The 10,878-nt window shown below is 31.1% G+C and overlaps 1 protein-coding gene across 1 annotated transcript; it reads left to right on the top strand.

Annotated features, from left to right (window-relative positions):
• The first annotated feature begins 6,747 nt into the window (after positions 1-6,747).
• Positions 6,748-8,985, top strand: LOC133795386 (outer envelope pore protein 16-4, chloroplastic). Its single transcript, XM_062232838.1, has 6 exons — positions 6,748-6,928; positions 7,059-7,110; positions 7,215-7,246; positions 7,360-7,393; positions 7,487-7,554; positions 8,447-8,985. The coding sequence occupies exons 1-6, from the start codon at positions 6,857-6,859 to the stop codon at positions 8,579-8,581; spliced, it is 393 nt and encodes a 130-aa protein (XP_062088822.1). The 5' UTR covers positions 6,748-6,856; the 3' UTR covers positions 8,582-8,985.
• The last annotated feature ends 1,893 nt before the right edge of the window (positions 8,986-10,878 follow it).

Genomic DNA, 10,878 nt, shown 5'->3' with positions numbered 1-10,878 from the left:
TGTTGAACCAAGTGCGAACTCTGAAGAACAGTTTGTCGTTCACCCAGAAGTATGAAGCTTCGCACCAGTCATCCAGGGTGACAAAGGGGCTGGAGATGAGGCAATGTCGGAAAGTGGTTTGAGAGACTAAGAGAAGTCGAAAGAGTTTGAAGGCACTAGAAATTTAAGATGGGCTAGAGTAACGTTGGGAATTTGACTCTCGACCTTTTATAGACCCAGTGCTTGGGGGCGAAGTAAGTTCACCCCAACTGCCAGATTATCTAGGACATGGGTACTTGAGAACGATCCAAGGGCCTTAGATCAGAAAGGTGCGGATTGTGATCATTGGCATTGGAAAAGGAAATCTCAAGTATAAACTGAAAGGTTACCTAGGGTACGGAAAAGATGTTTTGGGCCGCGGAATTTACCTATCATTAATGGCACGAATTGTTGGGCCCTATAATGGGGTTCCAGCACGTGGCAGGAAATCTTGTAGGGACATCAGCATAAGTCTCAACGTTTCTTATCTGAGGACTTTTCAGAGTCTTCCTCAGTTTTAAGTCTCCACTGTTTGAGGACGAGTAGAGACTTGGGAGGCAAATGTCCCAAGGACACTTAATCGTCCGAATAGGACATGTGGCAACCCGAGTACGACATGTGCTTCTTTTCACGAGGCTGCACCCCAAGGATAAGTCCTTGAGAGGTTGGCTCTACAGTCGGAAATCATTCCCCTCGGATAGAGGGAGGACTTCGACATCTCCCCAGGGGCATGTCCCGAGAGCTACGAACGTCTTCCTAAGGCTATGTCCCGAGGGTGCTTGGCAGTCCACGGGTTGGTTCTTGCCATTAGTTATATTTTAGGTTGAGGACCTTGTCCTCGGGATCTAGAGGATAAGCCAGGTGTCGGCTAATGCAGGTTAGCAGCATCAAAGGGAGATCTAACAAACCTTTATGGGTGATCCATCAACAGTGTTGTCGAGTGTACGACTTGACAATTCGTACACCCACTACTCCGTCTGACATGGAGGTACTTGCAGCACACCCTGATAGTTCCTAGGGCATGTTCCCTACAAAGTAAGTACTTTTCTGCAGTGGGCCCCGCAATAATGCCCTAGGCTGCCTACAAAGTAAGACACAGATTACTGAAAAATGCCCCAGAATAGTTCGGTTTTTTAGAGAGAAAATACTTTGTACTCAAAGCAATCTAAACGCTGCCTGAGAATACACCATTGAAGTTTGCCCTCACAAGCTTCCAATCATCTTAATACCAGAGACTTGTGGACTAGGGTTCTTTTATAACCTAAACCATGTAAAAATCATTGTGTTCTATTCGCTTATTTCTTTAATCTATCTTCTTAGGGTTGATTGCGAAAAAAGCAGTCAAAATCCTGATTTGAGCGAAATAAGTCAGCAAATGGATAATGCATCAACATCTTTTTCAACACAGGACGATCTATCTAATTATGACACATATGTTAGAGTTGCATCTGGTGCAGAGAATGTGAAGTCAAAGTTAGATGCCTATTTGGATGAGAAAGTGTTGTCTAGGACTGATGAATTCTTTGATATATGCAATTATTAGAAAGTAACAGGATCTAAATATCCCGTGTTAAACATGATTGCCAAAGACATATTTGTTGTGCCTATTAGCACTATTGCTTCAGAGTCTGCATTTATCACTAGTGGTAGACATGTGAGTTCACATCGATCAAAACTTCATCCAACTACATTAGAGGTATTGGTCTGTACTCAAAGTTGGTTGGTGAAGGACAAACAAGATAAACATACTTATCTTTTGTTTTATATATTTATATATATAACATTTTTTTTAATATTTTGTTGTATTATTTTTCTACAGGAGCGACTAAACTAGTCACCATCAATGATGAAGATAATGGCGTTTAGGGGTGCACACGGGTCGGATTTTCGGGTTTCGGGTTCATCGGGTTCGGGTTTTACGGGTTTCGGGTTTAGAAAAATGGTACCGAAACCAATCCGAAATTTTCGAATTTTTTCGGGTTTCAGGTTTTACTCGGGTTCGGGTTCGGGTTTGATTCGGGTTGGGCTGGGCCATTTGTGTTTTGGGCTGAAAAGCCAAATTTTGCAAAAATATCATTTTTTACACTTTTTTTTTTCAAAAATACCATTTTTTTCAAATATACCATTTTTTTTTTCAGATTTCAAGTTTGATTTTGGGTTGGGTTGAGCCTATTGGGTTTTGGGCCGAAAAGCTAAATTTTGCAAAAATGCCATTTTTTTACACTTTTTTTTTCAAAAATACCATTTTTTTCGAATTTCGGGTTTGAACCCGAACCCGACCCGACTTTTGTCGAGTTCGGGTCGGATTTAACCTGATTTCGACGGGTTTTCCCAAAATACGGGTTTTCGGGCTGCGGATTTTTCGAGTCAAATGTTCACCCATAATGGCGTTGATCCAACTATGGTAATTGTTTTACTTTTTTAAAATAAATCAAATAAATTATTAAACTTCTATTATTAATACTTTTTTTTCTTTTCTTTGTAGGACCATACATAATAAATCTTTAAGATTATGGTAGTATGTGAAAGATTTTATAATTAATTTAATGTAGTTAATATAGTACATTATTAGTGATATGGATTTTAGAAAAAACTTGCATACTATATATAATGAATTATTAATATAATTAATGATATAATGATACGATTCAATCAAATCTATAATGCATACAATAAAATGAAACGTAAATGAAAAAAATTAAGTAAAATGACATAGAAAATAACTTCAAATGTAATTTGATTAATTTGGTTTTATATGGATTTTTTTTTTGTGGGTTTTCACTAAAGTTTAGAAATTATAAACCTTGGGTTTTTTTTTTTTTTAATTTTCCTATTATATACTTTGGGGTTTTTTTTTAAAAATATGGCTTTTATACCATCAATGTGCAAAAATATGAGAATTATACTTTTTTTAATTTTTGTATGGGAAAATTTATTAAAAAAAAAATTAAAGTATGAGAAATACAATTAGTAACTAATTAAAATGTGAAAATGTCATATTTTTTTAACATAGTTATTTTTTCTTTGATTTTGAAGGTAATTTTTTAATTATTTTTTCGGTTATTTTTTCTTTCTTTTTTTCCTTCCATTTTTTCCTCTTTTTTTTCTACAAATTTTTTCCTTTATCCTTTTTTTTTTATTTTCATTTTTCAATTATTCTTCTTCTTATTTTCATTTTTATTCATTTATCTATTTTTTTCTTTCATTTGTATTATTTTTTTTCTTCATATTTTTTCAATTTTTTTTTTCATTTTTTCCTTCTATTTTTTTTTCATTTTTGTATTTATTATTTTCTCCTTGCACTTTTTTTCAAACATATGAGCTTTTTCTACTTTTTTTTCTCTCATTTTTCCTACCATTTATTTCATTCATATTTTTTTCTCTCCATTTTTCAATTATTTTTCCTCTTCTTCTTTTCATTTTTATTCATTCATTTGTTTTTTTTTCCTTCATCATTTCTTTTGTTTTGTTTTTTTTTTAAATATTTTTTTAGTTTTCTTTCCTAAGTTTTTTTCCTTCTTTTTTCTTCATTTTTTGTACTTATTCTTTTCTCATTCAATTTTTTTTCATTTTTTTCACACATATATTTTAACATTACATAACTATTTTACTATTTTTTTTATTTATTATCTTTTACTATTGTAATTTTTTTTATAGTTTTCCACTATATGTCAAAAAATTCAAATCAATTTTTTTAGCATTTTCTTTTTACTGCAACCCTTATAGGAACACCAAAATTTGGAAATAAAACTAATAAAAATATGAAAACGTGAATGGATAACCAAATACCCTGATGAGAACATTCAAATCTAGAAAAAAAAAATTATATGAAGAAGATGTGAGAGAAGGGAAAATGGGTGGATCTAATTTTTTTTTTCTATCTTCAAATCTGTGGTAATTGGTTACCTTCCCGTTATCTGTGTGTATATTTCTCAGGGTAACTGGTTATCTTCACGTTCTGATGTGTGTATATTTCTAGGTTCTTTATAATAACTGGTTACCTATGATACTAAAATCATAGTTACTTCTTCCTTTTTTTTAATGAAGTTTTCTTCCTATTTGTCATTCAAATTTGATGTTTCTTTTCATATTTAATATGAATAATCTGTCACCCCTCCTATGGTAACTGATTACCCCCCTTATGACAGAAGTTACTCCTATCAGGATAATTGGTTACACCTCCTGGTACATGTTATTTAACCTAGCTCTAAGAAATTTTTTTTACATAACTGTCAAAGATCAATTAAGTAACTGGATACCGTGACAGTCAGAATCCCGTGATCCATAGGGGGAAAGATCGGGTAAAAGGTGTGCAATCCCACATTGCCTGGGGAAGGTCAAGTGTGATGATTATAAGGCTATGTAGGTATGGGACTACATAGTTGAAGAGGGCATAAATGTATTGATGAGTACTACCTATGCCAACAAGATGCATCTTCTTTTCGGTAGTCCATCACTTGAGAACTCCAAAGTTAAGCGTGCTTGACCTGGAGTAGTCTCATGATGAGTGACCTCCTGAGAAGTTTTCTTAGGAAGCGTGCGAGTGAGGACAAAGCACGTTTGATAACTCTAGGAATTAGAGTTATTTTTATGCTTTTAAACTTATAATTTTATCAAGAAAGAGTGTTTTAGGGTATTTTGTAGTGTCTTTATTCTCGTTTTGTCAAATATTAAATATAATAAGATAATATTAAATATTAGTATATTGTTGGAAAAATATATCCTAAATTGTGAAATTTTGCCTTGGCAGGTGATTGGTAGAATTTTGGTCATTTGGAAAGAAATTGAAGCTTTAAATAGTTTCAGCATGAGGGAATGCTGCAGCATTGCGTTCTGCCAGCCAATCTACTTGATGGCCCACGTGGGAGCTACCATTTAATTCTCCAGCTCACTTTGGGGATTATTTAAATTGGGCTGCATGATAAATAAATAAATGCTTATTGGGCTTCATTTTGCCTTGGACCCATTTATGGTAAAGAGGACAAAAACAAAAAAATGAATTAAAGAAAGAAAAGAGAGGCCCACGTGGCCCATAGAGGAGGAAATGACCTTGAGAAAAGAGTAGTATTCTTTTCTAATTTTGGATACACGGCTGATAGACAGAAACAAGGGGCAACCACCTGTGCAAGAGATATACCCATTTTGGCAGCCATTAAAAGAGGAAAGAAGGAAAGAGAGAGAGAGGATTTTAAGGAAGAAGGCAAAAAGAGAAGGGTTATTTGGGGGACACTCCTTAATATTCTTGGCTTGTTTTTCTTTCCCTTCTCTCTTGGAACTTAATTATTTCTTGCATTTATTTTGATTATGGATGATTATAAGTTGGGTTATTTTGTGTTTAAAGTTATGAACTAATTCTCTTAAAGTTAGGATAATTAAAAAACCTTGTTATGCAATTGTGGAACTTTGCTATTGATGCTTAATGCTAATTGAGGTTTATTCATTCAAGTAATTTTCATGCTTAATATTTACTATTGCTTGATCACCTTTAGTAAATGATTGAAACAATTAAGATTGCTGAAAATGATTATAATTATTGGACAAAAGACTTGAATGGTGCAAGATTAATTTCTTTCATTTAAATTTTGTGAGGGTATAGACATATATCTTTGCCTTGCATAATCTAATAAAATTGGTGCTTGATATGAAATTCTTGAAATTAAATTAACTTAGACATAAGTAATTTAATTAGAGAGCTAAACCCATTTGATTTCGACAGAAACTTATGGACTTGATTAGAATTCTTGATTAGTAAACTGTCAGTGTGCCACAACATTTTTATAGCATTGCGTCCAGTAATTGCAAAACGGGGGGAATTAATTATCCTAGCTTATCATTTCATTATCAACTGATTTTCATATTGCATCCCATTAATTTAGATTTTAAATTCAGCTGTTAGTTATTTTTAATTGCATATAAAAAATAAACTTCCAATTTAATTTGAGTTTGGTTCTTTTATTTTTAATCATTTTGCTAAACTTTAATTTCACAATTTTAAGCTTAAAAACAATCTTTGTGGATACGATATTGGGTTCTTATCACCTTATTACTTGTTGACAGTGTACACTTGCAATTAGTATCTATTTTGCACAACAACATTAGAAAGACTCGTGTTGGTTTGCAGGGTTAGTCGTCATTCCAGGAAGCAGTCTAGTGACATGGGGCTTTACAGATACCTTACCCAGAATTTGAAAAAAGAAACGTGCAATCTAAAAAAAAAAGAAAAAAATGTTTATAATAAATAAAAAATAATTTTAAACACAATTCATATTATAAAAAAAAAGTGCAAAATAACCAAAGAAAATTTTAATATAAAATTAGTAATATAAAAAAATAGATAAGTTCAAAAAATAATAATTAAATTACAAATATACCCTTCCAAATTAATAAAACTTGATTAAAAGTAAAACTATGACATAAACTAATTTTTATACTCCTGAAAATGAAAATTCTTAAAAAAAAAAGATAGATTAATTTTTTTGTTTGAAAAAATTTATATTTTTATACACTCCATTAAAAATCTTGTATAAAATATAATTTTATCTTTTTTTCAAGTATTATGTGATTAATAAAAAAAAGCGGGTCAGACCCGATCCAGTCCATCCAGGTCGGATCAGATCCAATCAGGTTCAAACACCTGTTGCTTCTGATCGGGGCAGGGCGGGGCCTACTCGGATCGAGTCGGATCACTCTGAGATTCGCCTCATTTACGTTCTATTTAGACTGTGATGGTATTCGGCCGTTTTTAACCTATAGTAGTGCATTTCTGGGCTCTTAAGCTCGACATCTACCTCAAGCTCAAGTTGTAATGAACAAAGGAAAATCGAAGACAAAGTCGTAAATGGAGGAAGAACTGGGCCGACTCGCTCCTTGCTCTTCTCTTGCTGTAGATTCTGTCCTCCGCGTCGGAACCGTAAATACTGTTTCCCATTCATTTATTTAAATCTCTCTTTCTGCCTTTCGTAGTTCCAATGTATGAATTTTTGTATATTTCTTACAAAAAAAATCTGATCAGACCCCAAACAAATCGAAACCCATTTCAGGCTGGTGCAATATGGGGATTATGCGCTGCTCCTTATGACGCTCGTAAGCAAGGTAATTATATCACTTACAATTGTGTATACATATATGTATATGAATATAGAGTGCTTTGGAAACGAAGGCATACCAGTGATTTTTTATTTTTTTGAAAAATGCAGGCTTGACTGGATTTTCCCATGCTGCTTTTGTGGTACTGAATTTAACTATTTAAAATTCAAAGATTATTTATTCATTGTATCATTTTATTGAATTTATGCAGTGAAATTATTTTTTTGGTTCATTGTATTTGTCTGATGGACACAGGCAAGGTCGATAGGCGGCTATGGCTTTCAGTGTGGTAATATATTTTCTTTCAACTTTAGAAACAAACAAAAAATCAAAGACAAAAATGATTTCTATGGTCAAATTGATTGTCAAAGTTGGTTTTTAGGACTTGTTGCTGCAATTTTTACTTCTACTCGTTGCGGGCTTCAAAGATACAGAAGAAAGGATGATTTGGTTAGTTTTCTATATTACATATCATAGTATAGTATCTGTTGTTGCAATTAGTTTTTTAATCTTATGGCTCAGTTAAGTTTGGCCTGATGGTACTTGCTTGAAAGATTTTTTTTCTGCTTCATTTCATTTGTTACTATTATTATTTCAATTTTCATCCCAATCCTTGACACCACCTGGGGTGTAGTGAAGAGATTTCTCCAATTATTAGCATTATTGAGTGCTCTTGAAGATTGGATGGATACAAGAATTGTTGAACCATACATGTTATGAGCTAGGGAAGCGAGTGGTGCTATGCTAGTCTTACGACATTTCCAAATATTTTCGATTGATCTTTAATGTATCGGAAAAACCATGAAATGGCTGCTCAATCTGCAGTATTGGTCAATATAATTGATGCAATATCTGCATTATACTGTGCTGCCAGCTGCTAATTCCTCACACTTACACTTGTACCTTTTTATCATTGCAATGGCACTACCGAAGCAAGTGCTATAGGGTATTTTGATGTGGTAGAATGGGGAGGGAGGATGTAACTTCCTATATATTTGTCTATGCCAGCACTCTTCACTGTTTATAGTTGTATAACTGTTTGAAGAGGCACCTTCCTGACCAGAGCTTGGTAAAACTTGTGATAAAGTAAGTTCTAAATTAAAAATTTCTTGTGCAATATAAGAATATCAGATTTTGGATATTCTTTGGTGTTTCTTTTAATCAACTTATGAGTGTTTAGATGTTTGTATATATGTGAATATCATATGTTTGTTTGTTTGTTTGTGTCTGTATTTGCAATCCTATTTTTTAGGATTCATATATATTAAACAGAAAATTTTGAAGTATAGTGTGATTACACTTTAGCATGATGCCCTGCTGATGATTATGTAATTTTTTTTAGGTGAATGCTCTTGTTGCGGGCGCTGTAGCAGGGGCCACTGTTGCTGCTGGGACACGAAACTTGAAGCAAGTAGTGGGAACAACTTGTCTTGTTTCTGCCTTTAGTACTGCTGCTGACTATTTCAGAACAATGTGAAATACTTCTTGGTATTAGTGTTGAAGATAAATGATACACGTGTCCTTATCAATGAAAAGCATGCATGGTGTCTTCCACTATCATACAATTAATAGAACCCAAAGCCAAAGGTAGCGAAGGGTTCTCTCCTTTCCGTTCCTTCTCTACATCGAACACCAGTCAAGATCACAGGTATTAGTCATTATTTTCTTTCTTGACTAAGGGCCAGTTTGGAAAAAGCAGATGTAATTGTACTGTGGGGAAAAACAACTGCAAAGTTTGAAATTAAATTGCTGTGTTGGAAAAGCTGTAGCAGAGTGTTTGGTAAACTCTATTTGAAGTGTTGTTAAACTATATTTGAAGTATTTGGTAAACTATATTTGAAGTGTTGTTAAATATTAAAGAATAAATAATATTTTTGCTCCCTTTCTCGAAATATGACCATTATATGATTGTGCCTCTGAATGATTCGCGATGTTAAAAATTATCTTCGAACTATGCACGCTACTGAAATATAGGGTTTCTGTTAGATTTTGTTTTAGAGCTAATAGATTGATGATGTTGTATTTTGTCTGTTGATGTGACACTGTCATGTGTAGAATAATTAACAAGTTTGCTCTCCAAACTTTGACTACTACCAAATTGTGTCATTTTTATTAAAATTATTATTATTATTATTTTTAAAAACCTAATATTTCTTAAAAATAATAATTATATCCTTAAAAATTAAAAAAAAAATCATTTTAAGAAAATAAACAATACTAAAAGTTTCTAATTAATTAAATAAATTTTCAAATACTCAAAAATTAAAAATCTAATTAATAACAAATATTTTTTTACTTTTTTTTTTCCTTTTACAATATAAAATAAATATATCTTAAAATAAAAATTAAAAATAAATCATAAAACAAAGTTTGTTTCCCAACGCCCTCCTCCTCTTAAATATATTATTTTTTATTTAAATCATTCGCCATTCTCTTTAACTATAAATTTTTTATTTTTTTTAGTATTTATTTTAAATTATTAGATTTATTTTATATTGTAAAATAAAAGAAAAAGTTAAAAACAGTTATTTGTTATTAATTAAAATTTTAATTTTTTAAGGATTTAGTTATTATTTTTAGAAAAAAAATTAATTTTTTTTAATAAAATGGGTATTATTTGGTAGATATCAAAGTTCGGAGGAAAAATTACTAATTATTCTACACATGACAGTGTCACATCAACAAACAAAATACCACATCAACAATCTCTTAGTCACTTAGGACGAAATCTCACAGAAGTCCCATATTCAGTAACGTATATAGTTTGAGGGGAATTTTTAACAGCATGAATCATTCAGGGGGTACGATCATATAGCGATCATAGTTTGGGGGTAAAATGTTATTTATTCAATATTAAAAGTTCAAAATTAATGTTGAAAATTTTATTTTATTAAAATAAATTCACACATATTAAATAAATTTCAATAATAACATTATATCTATTTAAATATATTTTTGAGAAGACACTATTAAAGTGATCATTAATAAAAAATGTTATATTATATAATACACGCGTATAATTGTATATATATATGATAACTAGTAGCTCTAGCTAAAATTCTTATTATAATGATCATAATATAATAATATAATCACAAATATGTAAAAATTAAGTGATGTAAAATCTCATTTTTTATGATTTTAATTACTTCTCTCTTTCTTTTTTGCTGAAGAATAAAATTAATATGTGTTTGATAAATTATAATTTATAAATACTATGAGATGCAAAATAATATTATAGTGTATAATAATTTCTATATTAAATATTTTTTTAAAAAAATTATATTAATACGGTTTGTTAATATAAAATTACCAAAATAAAAAATGTTTAAAAATATTTTTAGAACAAAATAAAAATATTTAAGATTCAAATATTATATATATTATTATCATATTAATTTATTTTAAATATTTTAATTTGGGTTAATATATAATAAATAAGTAGATATATTTAGATGAGAAACATATTTATAGTATAATTTTTTCAAACATCAGCTTTTAGAAAAAGTTAAAAGATGGGTTGTACTGGCTTTAGCTTTAGTTGTAGCTTCTACATAAATTTTTCACTAAGTTGCTTTCTAATTGTTTACCAAACACATTTATTGCACAATTTTTTTAGAAAGTAGCTTCTAGTTTTTCTGAAAGCTGTACCAAACTGGCCCTAAGATAAATATCATTACCAGAAAATTGTCATATAGTACACTGTAAGTGTCATATTTTCTGCTGTTTGTATTTTGGCAATATTATGATCCATATGTTGTTTTGTCAGTTGCA

Source organism: Humulus lupulus, chromosome 1, assembly GCF_963169125.1.
Source record: "Humulus lupulus chromosome 1, drHumLupu1.1, whole genome shotgun sequence".
In the NCBI taxonomy this organism is placed as follows: domain Eukaryota; kingdom Viridiplantae; phylum Streptophyta; class Magnoliopsida; order Rosales; family Cannabaceae; genus Humulus; species Humulus lupulus.
The sequence above is the reverse complement of the archived record's forward strand: the minus strand, read 5'-3'. Positions and strand labels throughout refer to the sequence as shown.

Coding starts and splice junctions, on each gene's coding strand:
- LOC133795386 (XM_062232838.1), top strand. CDS start 6,857: ATGGAGGAAGAACTGGGCCGACTCGCTCCTTGCTCTTCTCTTGCTGTA. Junction 7,111..7,214: donor TTATGACGCTCGTAAGCAAG/GTAATTATATCA, acceptor TGAAAAATGCAG/GCTTGACTGGATTTTCCCAT. Junction 7,394..7,486: donor CGGCTATGGCTTTCAGTGTG/GTAATATATTTT, acceptor GTTGGTTTTTAG/GACTTGTTGCTGCAATTTTT.